We start from the raw sequence: 19,030 nt of genomic DNA, 5'->3' as shown, positions 1-19,030 counted from the left end.
CTAAAATTGCTGTGAGAATATTGCATATTATTTACATATTACATATAGTAATTACATATAGATATAGATTTTAATTACATATAGATTTTTTTTTTCTGTAATCAGCTGTCATCTTGTTTTTAGATGTGAGTTGTTTTTCTTCATAGAGAGGAATATGAGTATTATCGGTCACAGAAATATAGAGCATTATTTGCATGGAATCCACAAGTTTTGGGTCAGTAATATCTTTTCTATTTTAATGTTTTACATTTTCATATGTAATTTATTCCTGTGATGACAAAGATGAATTTTCAGTAGTGGTCAATCGATATATCACCAAGGCCGATATATTTAAAACATCCCTGAAAAAGAAAACAAAAACTAGAAACGTTGCCCTGGTACCTAAAAGTACTACAACTAAAATGAAACCTGAAAATATAAAAATAAAAGCTAATTCAAAATTTCAATAAATATCATAATAAATATTATTAAAATAATACTGATCTCTATAAGCCATACCACCACAAGGAATTTTGTTCTTTCTTTGCTACTTGTTGTTATTACGAGTCGCTATAACACTCTTTAAGAATTGGTTTATCGCGGTGGTCTGAAATTTCCTAATATTTGCAGAATTCAATCGCTGAGTAAATAAGCTGAATACTGAAAAGTCAGCCGGTCAATATCGGGGGAAAAAACCTTCAGGACACCAAATGGGTAAAGAGTGTTTTGAGGTATTGTCATTTAATCCACACTTTCCTCAGAGTTGTTTGATTTACTAAGGCTATTCTTTGATCATTCAAATTGCCTGATAGGGAAATCCGAGCAATGCTGGATAATATTCACGGACGGAATCCTTGCAGACTTGAAGATCTGGAAATGAATTGTAGCAGCTATCTTGTTTAATCTAAATCAAGGCAGCATCTATAGCCCACCCACGTACAATCACAGGCAGGCCATCATATTCAGCTAACAGACTTTCTAGGTCAAAACATTGTGTCTGGGGTCTGGCTTTTCGTCTGCTTTCGTGTCTGCATGACCCTGTCTCATTCAGTTTTCAGTTGGGTAATAGAAACGAACATGTGTGTTTTTATCAGTACATGTTTGAGAGGAAAACAGAGGGAAAGAGAGAGAGACAGACATCAGAACTGCTTTTGGGAACTAATGGAGAAGATTTATTCATTAAAACACGCCTTGCATTGTCATGAAAATCTGAGTCCAAGCCTTCAAGCAAGACAGTTGATGATGTGTATCTGAGATAGGGATGGAGTGAGAGAGAAAGTGAGTGTGATTAAGAGAGAGAGAGAGAGACTGAAAGGGGAGTATGTTTGGAGAGCTCTTCTGCGAAAGAGGATGAGGTCCAGGTGTTGTTCTTCCTCTGCTTTGTTTATTCTTAGCCAGCTCATGTCTTACCAAAAAGCAGGCTATGTAATTTTGTACAGCAGCAGAAAAAACATTGAACTGTAATTTCTAATCAACATCCTGAGTCTCACAGGGAGCTTCCTTTGAACGCTTCGCATTATTATATCGGATTCCCCAGAAGTAGTCAAGCTACACTGGGCACTATAATTTTACCTCTGCCTCTTAATGATCAAATCAAATTCATTCCCGCTATATTTTTTAACCTCTGTTTTAGTGTCCCATACAGCATGTGCCCTAGAGATATTTTCATAGGCACATATTATTGCTCTCAGGACAGAAAAACAGCATCAGCTCTTCAGTATTTCAACTGTGTTGTTTCAAGCACTGACAGGAATCCAAATTAAATGTTTAAATAGCAGTGCTCTCCTCCCCTAGTGCCTTCTGTGTTCTTAGTTCCTAATCTTTTTGTGTTTTTCCTCCAAACACTCCTTCTCCCCTCTCATTACATATTCTTCTAAGACCAGTTGAAAGAAGAGATAAATATATTTTTTCAGAAAAGAAAATGTGAGTGCTTCTCCATCTTTAAAACTCTGCAGCTGTACAATTTCTTAAAAGTTCTTAGTGGTTGTTAGTGGATTACTATGCCACATTTGGTTCCTAGATTTCATCTGTCATGCTGTGTGTGTATATAATATATATGTATACATGCATATTGTTATTACTGTACAACTTTCCACTTTGAACATGAGCGTCCCAGAGAAGCCCTCTGTCTTTTATTAGCATCACGCTGCCTCTCAGCTCTGCTCATTCTTTGAGAATATTGCATTATGATTTTTTTGTCAATAGTTTTTTTCATGTGTCTCTTTATAGAAAGAAATTAGGAGTGTTTTCAGTTTGTCTTAGGAGAATAGACCATTATTTGCATGGAATTTTTTTAGATTATATATGGGACCAATAACGAAATTTTGAGTCAGTAATATATTAGCTAAATATTTTACATTTTCATATATGTCATTTATTCCTGTGATGGCAAAGCTGAAATTTCGAGATGATCCTCACTGCAGAAAATCTACCTAAACCTGCCCATCTCCGCCTCCTGATCCCTAACCCCACCCCTAATCCTACCCATCTCCACCCCCTGATACCTAACACTGCCCTAATCCTACACATCTCCACCCTCTGATCCCTAACCCTGCCCCCAATCCTACACATCTCCACCCCCTGATCCCTAACCCCGCCCCTAATCCTACCCATCTCCGCCCCTTATCCCTAACTCCTCCCCCAATCCTACCCATCTCTGAACCCTAACCACACTCCTAATCCTACCCATCTCCACCCCTGATTCCAAACCCCACCCCTAATCCTACCCATCTCAACCCCCTGATCCCTAACCCGCCCCTAATCCTACCCATCTCCACCCCCTGAACCCTAACCCCACCCCTAATCCTACCCATCTCCACCCCCGATTCCAAACCCCACCCCTAATCCTACCCATCTCCACCCCCTGAACCCTAACCCCATCCCTAATCCTACCCATCTCCACCCCTGATTCCAAACCCCGCCCCTAATCCTACCCATCTCCACCCCTGATTCCAAACCCCGCCCCTAATCCTACCCATCTCCACCCCCATGTTGCTCTGCTTAATATTGTGGAAACCATGAGACATTTATTTCAGGGTTATTTGACGAAGTTCAAAAGCAATTATTTTAAATGTACATTTTTGTAACATTATAAATGTCTTTACTTAACTTTTTTGAAATCACATTATTTTATTTTTTGTTATTTATATCATTAGGAGGCAATCTTAAAATGTTAACCAGTTTATATAGTTTTGTAAAATAAACCACTGATAATTGGAAAGTAATTGTTTGTAGGAATTAAAGCTTTAAATTATTTTTGATAAGGCATAATTATATGCCAACATATGTTCAATTTTTATGTTATTTATTAGTCGTCAGTAAATAACCTTGAAAAATCACTTCGCAAACTGGAAAAGGACATCTGTTTCATAGTATAACTCATCCACCATTGACAATGATAAAATGACTTGAAGTGATTGGCCTTAATTTATCTGATTTTAACTATCAGTACTTTTAATAAAGCATTATGTCTTTAAAATCGGTCCTGGCTTCCCTCCTACTTCTTTTTTTTACCCTTTTTAAACTTGCCATATGACTTTAGCAACATTCTTTACCACGTTTGTATTTAAGTGGGTCATTTACTCAAAGGTGCGTTTGAACTCTGCAAATAGCTTTTCTTCTGGGGTTATTTTCTCTTCAAGTAATGTGGCGAATTGGATTCAGCATTCTTTAGTGCATGCAGGGCTGCATGATTGCCTGTGACCTTCTTGTAGAAGTTATCATCTGCGGATATTGCGGTTTTGTAAGAGAACCGCTCTCGTAAAGCCCCACGAAGGCTAATTCTCAGGAAACATCTCTTTTTCATTTGCCCTCCATTTTGAATGTATTAAAAGATGTATTAGTCATGAGGGCGAACAGAGAGAGAGAAAGAGTGACTTTAACAGGTTTTCGAAATGTCTGTGTATGGGAAGTTCCCACATTTGGATGTAATATCAGTTCATTAGAGGAAGCTGGGATGGAACTGTAAAACGAGAGAGAAAGATTCTTTGTCTGTTAGTGAGATACTGCCACAAAAATAAGCCAAAAAAGGAAGCTAGCTGGGTTGAACCATTTGCGTTGCAGTCTCTGGGAAGCTGCAGATATAAACCTGTTTTTGTTGACCTGCCAGTCATTAGCAGCGCTTCACAGATGCTTTGAGGTCACTTTTAAGTCTTTAAGGTTCAAACAGCGACAGCAAAACTACATTAGAGTAAGGAAAGCCTGCAGCCATCCCAGCAGCCCTGTCATTGGAACTGTATTACACCACGTCCCATAGGACATAAAGCACATCTGTTTGCGCTCAAACTGCTGTTGTAATGTTTAAGAAGTTGATTTTACACTATTTACTTCATGTCACTATACGCAAGTTTTCAAGTTTCGCCCCCCGTGTGAATTCAAAGAATCTGAGAAAGAGTCTGACATTGAAAGGTTTTGGATATGAATGGACTGATTTGGGTTTTTAGGAGAAAAAAGAGGCATGCAGAGAGTCTCGTGATGTGTGTGTATGCGAATGTGAGAAGGGGAGAGAGAATAATGGAGGCAGATGAAAGCTGGTGTGGGGCGAGCGAGAGCGGGCGTGATGGGGGCTCCCAGCAGCAATGCTGCTTGTGAAACACAGAGCCAGGCTGCTGCTAACTGGAGCGCCATGAATTAGTAAAGGCTTCTGGATGAGTTCTAATGGCCCTCAGCCTAAGCCTGCACTGTCTTACTCAGTCCTCTAGAGAGGATCGAGCAACAGTCAACCAGAGCACACATGCACAATATACTGGATTTGAATGAGTAATGAGGGAACAGAGGATAGGAAGAGAGAGCAGAGGAGGGCAAAAAAAGGATAGCATTTAGTCACTATTGGCATTAGATAAACATTGTGTGCATCCACATATGCAGTTTTGTCATCATCTAGTAATGTTAGTTAATTGCATCTTTAGATCGTTAGTTTCCTGCACGCAACAACAAACACAGTGCAAGCCGAGATGTTTAGTTCTTTATCAAATTATTACTCTTATGAACTGGTTCTTTTTAATGAGTCAGTTGAAAAGATTCAAAAGGAAAGCCTTGAACTTGCTTGCAAGTTAGCAGTTTGAATTCGAATCATTCAGTGAATCAGCCATTGAGTTCACAGTTGACTCCCTCTCTGAACTGATATTTTTCAGTATCAAAAATGGTTTGTTTTGTTTATATGACAATGCAATATAAATGCACAGTAAACATACACTACCATTCAAAAGATTAGGGTTGGTAAGATTTTAAAAGGTTTTTAAAAGAAGTCTCTTATGACAACCAAAGCTGCATTTATTTTATTAAAGATACATGAAGAGTTCAGGTGCAAAAGCCTCTAAATGCCATTTGAAATTTTCTTCTTTAATGATGATTTTTATCAAACTTGTATATTTAAGTTCAGTAATTTCACTTAAATAACAATTAATAGGTAATTACCATTGCCATTTAGGTGAAATTACTGAACTTAAATATACAAGTTTGATAAAAATCATCATTAAAGAAGAAAATTTCAAATGGCATTTAGAGGCTTTTGCATCTGAACTCTTCACATATTACCTTTAAATGTTTTTTTAAAGATTTTTTTGACAATTTTTTCCTGCCTTTATTATGATAGGATAGTATAGAGTGGACAGGAAGCAAGGTTGGAGAGAGAGAGAGAGAGAGAGAGGGGGACGGGATCGGGAAAGGTCTGCGAGCCGGGACTCGAACTTGCGCAAAGGCGCTATATGTCAACTTTAAAATGTAATTTATTCCTGTGATGGCAAAGCTTCACAAACGACATCCTGGGGATGACCAATGGAGATGGAGCTGCTGGAGATGGAGACCCAGGTGGAGCCGACGAGACAAAAAGCCCATGTGAAATCGCTGGGTGGAGGTGGAGCTGCAGCGACGAACGTCCACGGTGGAACCAGGGAGGACTGATGTGAAGCTGGTGGGACAAAGGATGAAGGTGGAGCCAGGGCAAAGGCAAAACCAGATGGAGCCAAATGTGCAGGCAGGACGACATCTGACCAAGGCGGAGATGGTGGGAAGAGAGAGCACGGTGGAGCCGTTAGGGCGATGGTTTCTGGTGGAGCCGAGGGAATGGGGAGCCAAGACGGAGCCGATAGGTCGACAGGCCGCAGTGGAAATGAGAGCCAGGGGAATATCCTCACTGGGCGGAGCTGTAGAACTGAAGCACCAAGGCAGTTCTTCACAAAAAGATGTTGGAGATGTAGAGAAGCTGAAGAGAACCAGAGGAGGTGGGGCTCAGGAACTGGCTGATTTGGGAAGAGGAGGTGGGAGAGGGAGGCTGGTAGGGATCACTGGGAGCACAGGCACCATGGGGCTGGGTGGAACCAACGGAGAAACAAGAGATTCAGGGCTGGACGGGACCAGTGGGGGTGGGAGAAACAGATAAATATCTTCCCCAAATACTTCCAAATTTCTTCCAGAGTCCATACAAGACATTATCCACAGAGGCGGGGTTGTGGGCGTGTAAACGGAGTGCTTGTGGAGTTCAAGGGCATGCCAATTAATTGGACGACAGGTGTAATGAATCAAACAGACACGGACAACTAGGTCAGCTGAGGGCACACCAAAAACATGTTATACATGATCCTTCAGAAATCATTTGAATGTGCTGATTTTGTGTTCAAGAAGCATTTCTAATTGTTAATGGTAAAAATAGTTGGGCTGTTGAGATTAATCTGTTAATTAGGAAAGGATTGTTCTGTGATGAAATCAAACAGCTCCTGTCCTACAGTATGTGCCATCACCTCTCTAGTTAGCCTGTCTTCAGCCTCAGGACACTGCCGTATCTGTCTATCATAGCAGCGCACATGAGTTTCTACCTGAGCTTCAGCTCATTCATTATTCATGGAGGTAATAAAACTCTCTGTAGAGCTCTACTCTATCTAATCTCTGCCATTTTCTGCTCTACTGTGGGGTGCAAAGCTGTTTAGGGAGATGTATTTTAGGTCAAATCCTCTAAAGGTAATTTTGTCTAATTCGCTGTATGATACCACATGGAGAAGTAGAGGAAGGAAAATTGGGCGAGCAGAGAATGATGTAGATATTGAATAACAAAACAAAATGGGAAAACATTTGGCAGTAACTGTGAGAAATATGTGAGTAGTGAAAGAGGAGAGAAAGAAAAAGGGGTCCAAAAGTCTGCAGTCACTAGAGAAAATTATTTTAATTTAGTAATAAATAAATAATTACATTTATTTATATTATAAATACATTTATATTATTGGTATCATTTTTTTAAGTGAGAAGTTGACTTGAAAATAAGAATTTCATAATGTCTTAGCCTAAAGTAATAGAATGCTGCGTAGTGCAAAATCTGAAATATAACTAATTTTTATTTTAATGTATTTATTAGTTCAAAAGTTCCGTGTTTACAAAATCCTAAAATCAGTTTCTTTCCTTCAGTTTACTTCCAGGATTAAATTAGATCAACTAAACACAACCACTCAACACTGAAATGCTTTGTGCCCTCTGGTTTACTAAATCTCTTCACATTTGTATGAAATATGGAAGCTGTGTTTATACAAAGAAGCTGGATAGTTATGACACAAATTCCTCATCCTCTTACATGTTATGTTCTCTCTTTTCTTTTAAAGTGATGGCTGGGCAGATCGTGATGAGGTGGTAGAAGGATATGAGCAGGAAGCAGATGGTGGGATCACAATGAAGTTGCAAACAGAAGAAGTTCAGTCATTTAATGAGTACTTTCTGAAGCTGGGTTTGGACACTAACACAAGGAACCCGTGGTTTGCTGAGTTCTGGCAGTACCGCTTCCAGTGCCGTATTCCTGGTCATCCCCAGGAGAACCATAACTTCCAGAAAATCTGCACAGGTAAACAAAGAACCAAAAGACATTCAAAAGATATCAGTATGAATATATAAGATATCATTCGATATCTAATAAGAATATGTAAGGTGTGATTTCATATTAGGCTAAATACATTGAACAAGTAAATGTGATATATTTTGCTCATTCTCATGACATGTAGTCTGTTTGGCAATTATTTTGCATATCTGATGTCTGTCTGATTTAATTATTAAGTTTTTAGGAAAAATTGTGTGCATGATGACATTTTACTAATTATGTATGGTAACTCTGTATATTTCCCTCCATTTCTTTCCATGTTATTATCCTCTGGTTGGCGCTTTAAAAGGTGATATAGGTAAACAGAGTTGTGCCCCCTCATCTTTTGTGATTTTCCACTAATTTTTACCTTTGCTTGTCCACATATATAGTTTAACTTTTTTTTGTTCTATACATAATATTGTATTGTTGAGAGACAGTGCTTGAGAAATCATGCTGCTTCTCCCATAGTTAACAAAAACTTTATTTTGCATAACAATAATCAGACACTAAGAACAAATATAATCTATAATGTAATTGAATCACTAGAATCCTAAATATATGCTAAATATATTTATATTTAGACTGTAGTAATGTTGATTAGTTTTTAAAGTTTGTTATTGTTCTCTTCTTCTGAAAGACACTCATGGTGGTAAGTGAGAGTTGATGATTAACATGATGTTATGATACCTGCACTGAAGAAGCACTTCTCTATGGCAACAGACAGCACAATAGGTTGGACTGTGTTTGGCTTATTTGATTGGCAGAACTATTCTCAGTTATGAAGATGATGTGCAATTCAGAGAGGTACATCACAGTGAAGATGGGAAATGACAGAAATGTTATAGTCATATAGTCATATCTTGAACTACACTTTGGGCATTTAGCTCCAAGTGTGCTATTTGTGCTAAGGCTGCTCTTTGTCTCATGTTTTATTGTTGTACCCTGACCATGCACTTGGATAGGAATCAGATTGATATTGATCTTAAACTTTTGATGAGCTGTATCTCGAGAAGACTTCAGTTTAGTCTAAAAGTCAAGCAAGGTCAGACTGTATGCTGCCAAAACGATATATCAGTCCAGCTTTTCTGTGCTGCTTGTAGGGTTGGCTTGGTAGCACTGAGAGCACAAGAAAAGTTTGTTGCACAAGGAGAATATTTTGTCACAAAGTGTGTGTGAAACTGTGTGAATGCGCAAAAAAGACAGTCACAGAGTAACGAGGTACCCAACCCTTCTGCATGTGTGTGAGAGTGATTCTTTACCCAAAAGAATCAAAGTATTTTTGTTTTGTTTTTCCTGTACAAATACATCCTAAAGTAAAACTGTGAATTTAGTTTTTCATCTCATTGGCATATTATTTTAATATTTATATTTATTTTCTTGTTTTAAGCAAAAATCTCAATAAATTCGGATTAATTTTTGCTTAAAACAACAACAACAACAAGAACATTTATTTAATGGCAATGGTAGTGTTTTTTCTTCCAGGTGAATATATTTTGTTTTAAGGATGGTATTTTTACTGAAAAACAAAGAAATATATAATTTTTTGCAGTGCACAACTTCCAGGAACGCCATTTAAATGAGAATTCTATTAATTGAATCTATGATTTTATTTCTTGCCTCTGATCTCTCTTGAATGTACCACTGGAATGGCTTTTCCATCAGCTGGCTTATGAATATGGCTTTTCTCCAGTGGCTTGCCAGTGCTAAGATATGAAACTAAGTGAACGCATGTAGTTTGCCAGCCTGCCAACAGGGCTCTCATTCCCTTTATTCACTCTTAGTGTTACTCTATTGTATTTTTTTGTATAGTATGGGCATACAACATTAAGACAAAGTGACATTCTGCCTTTAGTCAGTCTATAATAATGAGAAAATTTGCAGTTTTTGGGTTAATATTTTGACAGCACAGAGCTTCTGGCTGTACTTAGTTCTTAATTTAATTCATCTAGTGTCAGAATTTTTTTATTTTTTAAATTGCAAGCAATTCCAACAGATAAACATATCAAATCCTGGATGGATGGAGGCAGAGTGGCACAAATATGAAAATAGTCCGTACTTTAATCTCACACACTTGTTTAAAATCTTTCTCTGACAGGAAATGAGAGCTTGAAAGACAACTATGTCCAGGACAGCAAGATGGGCTTTGTGATCAATGCGATTTATGCAATGGCTCATGGCCTTCACGATATGCACAAAGAGCTGTGCCCAGACTACGTTGGCCTATGTGAGGCAATGGATCCCATTGACGGCAGTAAGCTGCTGGACTATATCCTCAAGACCTCCTTTGCCGGCGTGTCAGGAGAGGAAATCTACTTTGATGTAAACGGAGACTCGCCTGGGAGGTAAATGACAAGACTAATGTGTGTGTATTAGTGCTCTATTCTAAAACCTAGTAAGCTACCTGCCCCTTTAATTGCTTATAGTAAAGTGCTCTTTCTGTGCTAAAAAAATAATTAGAGTGAACAAAAATTGACTGTTTACCCAAAATATGTGTATATTTATGGATGTGTATGAATGTGTTTACGCAACAGCTGTTTAACCCAATATTTTTGAGGTGTAATTTTATGCTTGGAGTATCATGCTGTTAGCTTAGCAACATGCTAACATCGCAAACAATTGTGTGTGGAATTGCTGCCTATGTAGAGTGTTCCTAATCTGATATTTCAATGAGGTTTAGGAAGGTGTCTTAGAAGGCAGCTGTCTTGGTACAAGGCCAGTTCAGATTTAGGAACAGATCTAAAGTCAGTATGACAACTCAGAATGGCCAGTGTGACACGGATCATTTTGAATACCCATTCTCAACTCAAGGCCCACAAGATCAACTTTCCTGAAGAGTTTAGCTCCAACCTTGATCAAACACACCTGCCTGTTATAGTTATCCTGCCTTTGATATCCCACAATCCTGTGCTTTCCGCTCTGTGACAGTTGAACTAAAAAATAAGATGACATCTTAAAGTTGCGATTGGTGGACAGTTTTTGTGTAAATGTAGTTTTCTCACTTCTGACATGACCTCTGATGTCATTTCTAGAGAGAAATAATATTGCAGTAATAAAATATTTGCTTAGTTATCACCAAAGCTTGCTCTATTTGCAGTAGATCATGAAACCGTTACGCTGCCTAAGAAGTCTGTCTGAAAAGGTACCTCCGTGCAGAATCGCTGCCTACAAAGTCATTGTCTGATAAGAGACATTGTCCGAGGCAGCAAGTCAGCTACCTACATTTTCGGAACCAGCCCTTGATTACCTTGGTCAGGTGTGTTTGACTAGGTTTGGAGCTAAACTCGGCAGGAAAGTGGATCTCAAAGGCAATAGTTGCCCTGCCTTACTCTAAGGCAACAATTGATCATCCCCCTCAGATTAGATGTGGTGGCAGCCTAACCAACACATGCAAAGAGGTGCATATCGGATGGTAATGGGCTTGGAGTGGAACAGATTGCCTGTCTCAAGGAGATGCTTCAGTCCTCTCCACTCCAATACCATGATGCGGTCAGCTCCTGTCACCCTGGCTATACATGAACAAAAGATGACAGCTCCTCCACTGTTGCCAAGACTGCCACTGCTTTGTGTACATGTGTGCTGTTGTGAAACTTTGCCTCATCTGTAAGATAGGGAGTGTCATTAGTATGGATGAGTGGACTGAGCACTCGGGAGGTTGTGGATTCATATCCCAGGTGGAGGATGCAAAGTTGAGAGACTTGAATGTGTGAACATGGTAAAAGTGTGAACTCTGCCTCTTTCTAGTCCAGAGGCTTCAGCAACACTGAGCTACTTATTATGGAAGACTTGCTCTTTTTCTTTCTCTTTTTTTAATCTACATCATTGACTTTTTCTTCTAAGGTATGACATTATGAATCTACAGTATGTGGAGGAGATAGGCCGCTTTGATTACATTAAGGTGGGGTCGTGGCATGAAGGTCTCCTAAGCATCAGTGATGACAAACTCATGACGAACCGCACTGACATGGTTCGATCTGTCTGCAGCGACCCATGCTCCAAGGGACAGATCAAGGTGTGTATATGTGCCATAATTATGTATGCATAGTACATAGTTTCTCTAGATGAAATCACTTTAAAGGTGATGTACAGTATCACAAAGGTGATACTGTACAATCCTTATACAGTAATGAGATATTTCAGATTTATGGTTTCCAGTTTAAACTTGTCAATTAACACATATGGGGTACATCCAAATCCTATTTTTGATTTTGTATAATTTTCCAGTTAAAAAAATCCAAAAATATTTGACATCAAATTTACTTGAGAAGCAGCACTATGACACTTGTGTTAATGGATATCTTATATTTTAGTTTTTTTTTAAAGTCTTCAGTCTCAATATTTCATGCAAGTAAATTAATATCTCAAGAAAATGTTTAATTTATACTATATTTATATTACCATTTATATAAATAAATAACTAAAATATACATAATAATAAAGTAAATGTAATAACATTGAGCTAATATTTTTGCTGCATTTATTAATTTAGGTTAATGTTACTTTTTATATATACTAATACCAATATACTGTAAATAAAAGTTTCCATTGTTAGTTAATGCAAGATCAATGAAACTTTAACTTTTAACACTCAGTGTAAGAGTTCTGGTTTTCTGATTGTAGGTTATCCGTAAAGGTGAAGTGAGTTGCTGCTGGATCTGCACTACATGTAAAGATAATGAATACGTTCAGGATGAGTTCACCTGCAAAGCTTGTGACCTGGGCTGGTGGCCTGATGACGAATTGTCAGGTTAGAGACTTTATTTACATATATTATTCACTCCCCCCATTATCTACACATCTATTAAAATAGCTCTTTATTCAAATATTTAGACCACTATTTCATTGAGAATAGCTCAAACTCAAATAATAATAATAGTAATAATAATTTGCTGTATTCTGGCAACATTTATGGTTTTAAATTCAGTTCGGCCCAATTATTCTGCCATCACTTTTCTCTATGCCCTTTGCATCCTTCTTCCAACACCAACACTTTCTCCCCCTCTGGGCTATGAGCCGCGCGTTATTTTGACAGCTCTTTGCAGCAGCGAGCAGAGCTGGATAACGGTGAGGTTGAAATCCCATTAGTATCCAGCAGCCGTGTGTCAGGCTCAACAGTTTCACCACGGAACCCGAGCAGCAACGGGGAATTCTGATTACCAGAGAGACAGACTGATCTGAGATCGAGAAAAGGCTCTGTCTTCGTGAATGAGAAAGAGAGACCCTTCAGAGATGCATAGAAAGCTCAGCCATTGAGAATGAGAGCATTATAGGGATACTTCGCCTCTGGAAAGATGAATGTGTATTTAAAATGGGTCATTTATGTAGAAGAAATGTGAAATTATTTTTGAATTTGGAGCTTTCTAGACTCAGAAAAGCCAGAAAATGTATTTTTGGCTTATGTGGATGAAAGACAACAACTCCCAGAATGCACTTGCTTTGCTGCCCTAGGAGGTAACACAGTGCAGTAGTTAAACAACAAGTCTAGGCTACTAGTGAGTCTCCGTGATGAGTCTGCCCGAAAATGTGTTTGGAGATCGCCCAAAATGTCCGGGATTCGGCTTTTGCGTTCTACAGTATCCATTCATTATGTTTACTGTGGCGAGCAGGACGAGACTGAGGGCCGTGGCATAATGGCGCAAGGCCAGTGGCGTGATTAAGCGACACCTGTGAGACGCACCGGTCTCGTATCTCTCACGGAGGAGCGAGAATTTTCTTAGCAATGTTAAAACGCACATCGACTGATCACTTGTTTAGTGTTCATGTAAACACAACATTCAGATTCACCAATCGGAATGAATTGGAAAACATGTGGAACAGCTCCTTCTACTGGCTGTAGTGTTAAGCCTCTGACCAAAAAATGATGATTTTTGCGTCATCTGAGGATTTTTTTTCCTGACAAAAAATACATAAATCTCTCGTCTCACGGGGATATGAGGGTGGAAAGCATGGTAATTCGAAAATACTACAGGTTTTCAACTAATGCAAAGCTTAATGCTAAATCCCCTTAAGTATGCACACAGAAAAAGTATGGCATATGCTTAAGGGTCAATGACATGACACTCTTTATTCAGAAATATATTTAAAAAGTAGTTACTGTTACATTACCGTTTTTTATGTGTCTTAAAGAAATCTAAGGCTGCATATATTTAATAAAATTTAATAAAAAACAGTAAAATTATGAAATATTAAACAGTAATAATATGAAATATTACAACAATTTAAAAGAACTTTATAAAAAAAAATATGTTGTACAAAATTCGATTTGAATATTTTAAAATGTAATTTATTTCTGTGATGTGAAAGCAATATTTTCAGTGGCCATTACTGCATTCTTCCATGTCAAACGATTCTTCACATTCTAATATGCTGATTTGGTGATTATCAATTGTGCTCCGTGAAATTTTTGTGAAAACTGTGATTTTTTTTTTTTTTAATATATTTTTTTCAGGATTCATTGATGAAAATAACAGGAGAAAGAAAAATGCTATTTCAAATAAATACTGTTCATTTTAACAAATCAAAAGTATTTCCTGTTACTTTTCATCAATTTCAATGCATTTTTGCTAAATAAAATTTAATCCATTTATTAAAAAAAAAAAAAAAAAAACTTTTGACCCCAAACTTTTGAAAGGTAGTGTACACTTGAATAGACCTTCTATAAAGAGCATGTTTTCATTTTTAACTGGGCTGATATAAAAAGCCATTAAAATAATAGTTGAAAAAATATTTCAAAAACTGTCTCTTTGTCCTGTTCTTCATTTATTTTCCACCCATCGTGACTTAATTTCTGCTTGCTTTATTCCAGAATGCAGGCCTCTCCCGCTCAAATACCTAGAGTGGAGCAACGTGGAGTCCATCATCGCAGTGGTGTTCTCCTGCCTCGGCATCCTGGTAACGCTGTTCGTCACCTTCATCTTCATCCAGTACCGTGACACGCCGGTGGTGAAGTCCTCCAGCCGTGAGCTCTGCTATATCATCCTGGCGGGTATCTTCCTCGGCTACATCTGCCCCTTCACACTCATCGCACGTCCCACCGTGTTCTCCTGCTACCTGCAGCGCCTCCTGGTGGGCTTGTCGTCCTCCATGTGCTACTCCGCCCTCGTAACCAAGACCAACCGCATTGCACGCATCCTAGCCGGCAGCAAGAAGAAAATCTGCACACGCAAGCCCCGATTCATGAGTGCCTGGGCCCAGCTGGTCATCGCCTTCATGCTGATTAGTCTCCAGCTGGCCGTGGAGATCACGCTGATCGTGCTGGAACCCCCCGAGCCGGTGAAAAGCTACCCCAGCATCAGGGAGGTGTTCCTCATCTGTAACACAAGTAACGTGGGCGTAGTGGCTCCGCTGGGTTACAATGGCCTGCTCATCATGAGCTGCACATACTACGCCTTCAAGACCCGCAACGTGCCGGCCAACTTTAACGAAGCCAAGTACATCGCGTTCACCATGTACACCACCTGCATCATCTGGCTGGCCTTTGTTCCCATCTACTTCGGCTCCAACTACAAGATCATCACCACCTCTTTCTCGGTCAGTCTCAGTGTTACCGTAGCACTGGGCTGCATGTTCACCCCCAAGATGTACATCATCATCTCCAAGCCTGAGCGCAACGTACGCAGCGCCTTCACGACCTCAGACGTGGTTCGTATGCACGTGGGCGATGGGAAGCCAGCTCCCTGCCAGAGCAACAGCATCTTCAACATGTTTCGCAAGAAGAAGAACAACAACAATGCGACCGGCAGCACCAAGTGAGTGACACCTAATGATAGGTTTGAGTCACATTTCTGAAATATCAGCTAAATGCACATACAGGCTATGAAACGTATGGAAATAAAATAATAGTATTTCTTTCTCAGTAGCACACCAACAAGTTGGACTGCAGTGATAGCACTAAAAGTGTTCTTTCTAGCATGTGTGTGTATTTGAGTTGTCTCTCCCATGTTTTTCTACCTGCTGCAAACCGAGAGTATGTACGTAGAATACGGCTAGGGACTGACACTATTCGGTCGTCCTCTATCTGTGCTGAGTCCTCTTCCAAAAAACATAACCTAATTTTCATCAAACTACCCATTCACTTAGTCCCTCTCTCTCTCGTCCTCAGTATTAACCCACTTCTCAGTGTGCCTCCTCCCCTCATGTCAAACCTTCTCCTGACTAAAAATCTAACCCAGTTCTCTGAGGCTGCATCTCCCATATCCTATTCCCGTCTAATGCCCCGTTCACACTGACAATGATTTTAGGTTGCTGTAATGTTTTGTGCTGGATCACTAACAAAAATCTAAAAATAATGTAATTTAATTTTGACGAGGAATTTTGTCGAGTCGCTGCTCATTTACATAAACATACATTTTTTTTTTTTAAATGTTGACGCTGTACACACACACACATCGCATCGCCAGAGTCTATCCACTCTCAGTTTGCCGCTGCAAATCACTGTCTGTGTGAACGCCCCTTGATTCTGATGCAGCTTTCAGCTCTGAGGCCTCTCTGTCCGGTTAACTTAATTACACTAAGAGCGGACAGCGAGTGCCACGTCGATCTGAAACTGAGGGGAATTCCATGAAACCCTTATTCATACTGCATGACGTTCAGTTGAAGCAAATCAGTGCAGTGAAGGGATGGCAGAGAATGAGCCATCGTGGCTTTCATAATGCTCTGTAAGCAGGTCATTATGAGCATTTGCAATTAGCATGTTCGAGGGAGGTCTCTGTCGGCGACTTCATGAATTAACAATGTTGAGTAACGCATCGTGTGCTAACCCTAATCATGAGTTTTATGGCTGATAATTGTATCAATTGTATGAATGATGACATGCATAATGATCATATTTCTGTCATGTTCTTTTCTGTCTCTGTGTCGCATTCTGTTTTTTCTCCATGGTAATAACATTGGGTCTCTGTTTCATTCATAGTCCTAATGGAAAGTCTGTGTCATGGTCTGAATCAGGTGCCAGACCCCAGGGGAGGGGGTCGAGTGTGTTCCACAGACTGTCTGTGCATGTGAGGAGGCAAGCGGTCGGCCAGAGTCAGATGGCGGTCATTCGACCCCTAACTAATGCCTCGCAACCCCCCCAGTCTGAATACGATGCTGGTCTCAACACAGCCCCCGATGGCTCTCACCCCGAAGACAAGGAACTCTGCAATCTCAACGAGGGGCACGATGTGGGTCCCCAACATCCCACAACCCAGGAGGGAGTGGTACAACCTTCCTATTCCCCCCCTAATTTAATAGACCACAGCACTGATTGTCCTCAAGGGGGGCCGGTGGACACTCTGAGCTCGACAGTTCAGCCTAATTTTGAGCAATTTGTAATTGGCACGGGCAACAAGTCAAGCCCCATCGCCTATAAATTGTCCACCAATCAGCTGCCTCTTCCCTTGCAGGGGGAGGCGTTCCCTGTGGAGGGTTCTGAAATGGAAGCTCTTGACCTCATTCAGGGGTTTCTGTGTGAGAGTGCCACACAAGAGGAGGAGGAAGAGGAAGGTGTGGAGGAAGAGTTGGCACAGAGTAAGCTGACTCTGCTCACTCCACCTTCCCCCTTCAGGGATTCGCTTCGGTCAGGGGGGTCCATTCCCGGATCCCCCGGCTCTGATAACAACCCTCCCTTTTCCCTAAATATGAACTACACCCCAAAACAGAGCTCTTTTACACTGTAAAAGCACACGCTCAGGATGCCGCTGTTTATTAATCCATCACTGCAGGATATAATTTGCTTGTTTACTCGGCTATCTTCGCAAGTCTTTGTCAAAATTTTTTCGGAAAAGCAAGAAGGACCATTAAATGAACAAGTGGGACATCCTGTTGGGAATATTTTTCTCTAAGGCAGCGCTGGCAGCATCCTTTTTCCAAAATGCTGACGAAAGTTGGAGCGCCAAATATCATTGTGTTGCCGTGCCCGAAATCCGCTGGCAAATGACATCACAACAGTCCAGGAGTGATAATGCCAGCTTGCTGCTTTACTATTACACTCTTGGCAGGATGAGACACACTTTCTGGGATTTCGTGCTTTTGAACAATGTAGCTGGACTTGGTTCTGATTAAAAAGTTTACTTACTATTACGAACAAAAAGTCAATGATGGAAAAATGAGGGTTTGTGGATGTAGACAGCACTGAGACATAAAATACAACACACGCATACAGGTAAACCACACGTCTAGTATAAGGCTGCTGTGTGCTTTTAGTATCTGATTTCCATTTTTAAACAGTTTTCAGTAACTGTGGACAAGTCAGAGTGAAACAATGAAACCATGTGTGCACAATATCCCTCACTTGGTTGACTTGATGAGTTTCCCAGCTAAGGTATTTTCCAATTTCCTTGTGGCTCCCAAATGTAAGTTACAGTGCTTTTGCTTAGAGTCAAAGGCAAGAATGCTGATTGTAATGTTAGGTATAGAATACTATTTAGCTTAAATGTGGAGCCAAGGTAAATAAAAGAAACCGTGCGTGTCATGTGTGAACCCATCCTTGAAAATGGGAGCAATGTTTTCAAACATTTGTATACTGTTCTGCCATCTATCGTTTTCCACACAGATGGTGTCTTTGTATTTCTGCTATATGTTTCTATGATTAGAATGTGAGATATTTGTAAGTTTTAAAAACAACGTCTTATAACTTGCTCTTTGTGATAAAGGGACGTATATGGTGGCACTGAAGCTGGACTAACTTTTCAGCAACTTTTACAAACTTTTAAATGTTCCATTTTTAAATTGTATTTATGAGTAGTTGCTTCTAGTGGTAACTTGTAGCATTTACTGCCAATTTTGCGTAGGATTATCACATGAATTTGCGACTGTAATGCTTTAAGTTTAACAGGACTATTAGGTTGCAACTCTCAAAAGAACAATATTCTTGAATATCTTACATATTGTAAATGTTAAAATGGATTGTAATATTAGGTCTTTTAGTGTAAGTTGTTTGGAACAGAATAATTTGCTCAATGTAATCGACAGATCGCCTGTTTACATGGTTAAATGAGGGAAATGCTCTTTTTGCCAGGACAAATCATGCTGTAAAATAAATATTTTATATCTAAATGCTGTCTTTAGTTTATTCACAACCTTTTCAGTGTAACAGAGCTGGGTGTTTATATGGATTCAGAATGAAATGCACTTTGTTTTATGAATTGCAAATACAAGTGGTTATTTTAATACACTATTAAGAAGAATTGAGGATCAGTTTAGTATCCATTTAGTTATGACATGGTATCATTATCTTTA

The 19,030-nt window shown here is 39.5% G+C and overlaps 1 protein-coding gene across 6 annotated transcripts in view; it reads left to right on the top strand.

Moving 5' to 3' along the window:
- The window catches only part of grm1a (glutamate receptor, metabotropic 1a), a 29,399-nt gene extending 10,552 nt beyond the window's left edge, over positions 1-18,847 (top strand). For 5 of the 6 annotated variants that reach the window (XM_089118702.1, XM_039693135.2, XM_089118703.1 and 2 more), the window contains exons 4-9: positions 7,566-7,801; positions 9,912-10,158; positions 11,654-11,825; positions 12,434-12,560; positions 14,619-15,561; positions 16,725-18,847. In XM_089118702.1, coding sequence (XP_088974828.1) covers positions 7,566-7,801; positions 9,912-10,158; positions 11,654-11,825; positions 12,434-12,560; positions 14,619-15,561; positions 16,725-17,469 — 2,470 coding nt within the window. In that variant the 3' untranslated portion in view covers positions 17,470-18,847. The remainder of the gene's footprint in view (positions 1-7,565; positions 7,802-9,911; positions 10,159-11,653; positions 11,826-12,433; positions 12,561-14,618; positions 15,562-16,724) is intronic. The other variant, XM_089118705.1, reaches the window with a different exon arrangement.
- The last annotated feature ends 183 nt before the right edge of the window (positions 18,848-19,030 follow it).

This window comes from Pimephales promelas, chromosome 13 (assembly GCF_988280905.1).
Source record: "Pimephales promelas chromosome 13, fPimPro1.hap1.1, whole genome shotgun sequence".
Classification (NCBI taxonomy): Eukaryota; Metazoa; Chordata; class Actinopteri; order Cypriniformes; family Leuciscidae; genus Pimephales; species Pimephales promelas.
Note: the sequence above shows the minus strand (reverse complement) of the source record. Positions and strands in the feature narration are given on the sequence as shown.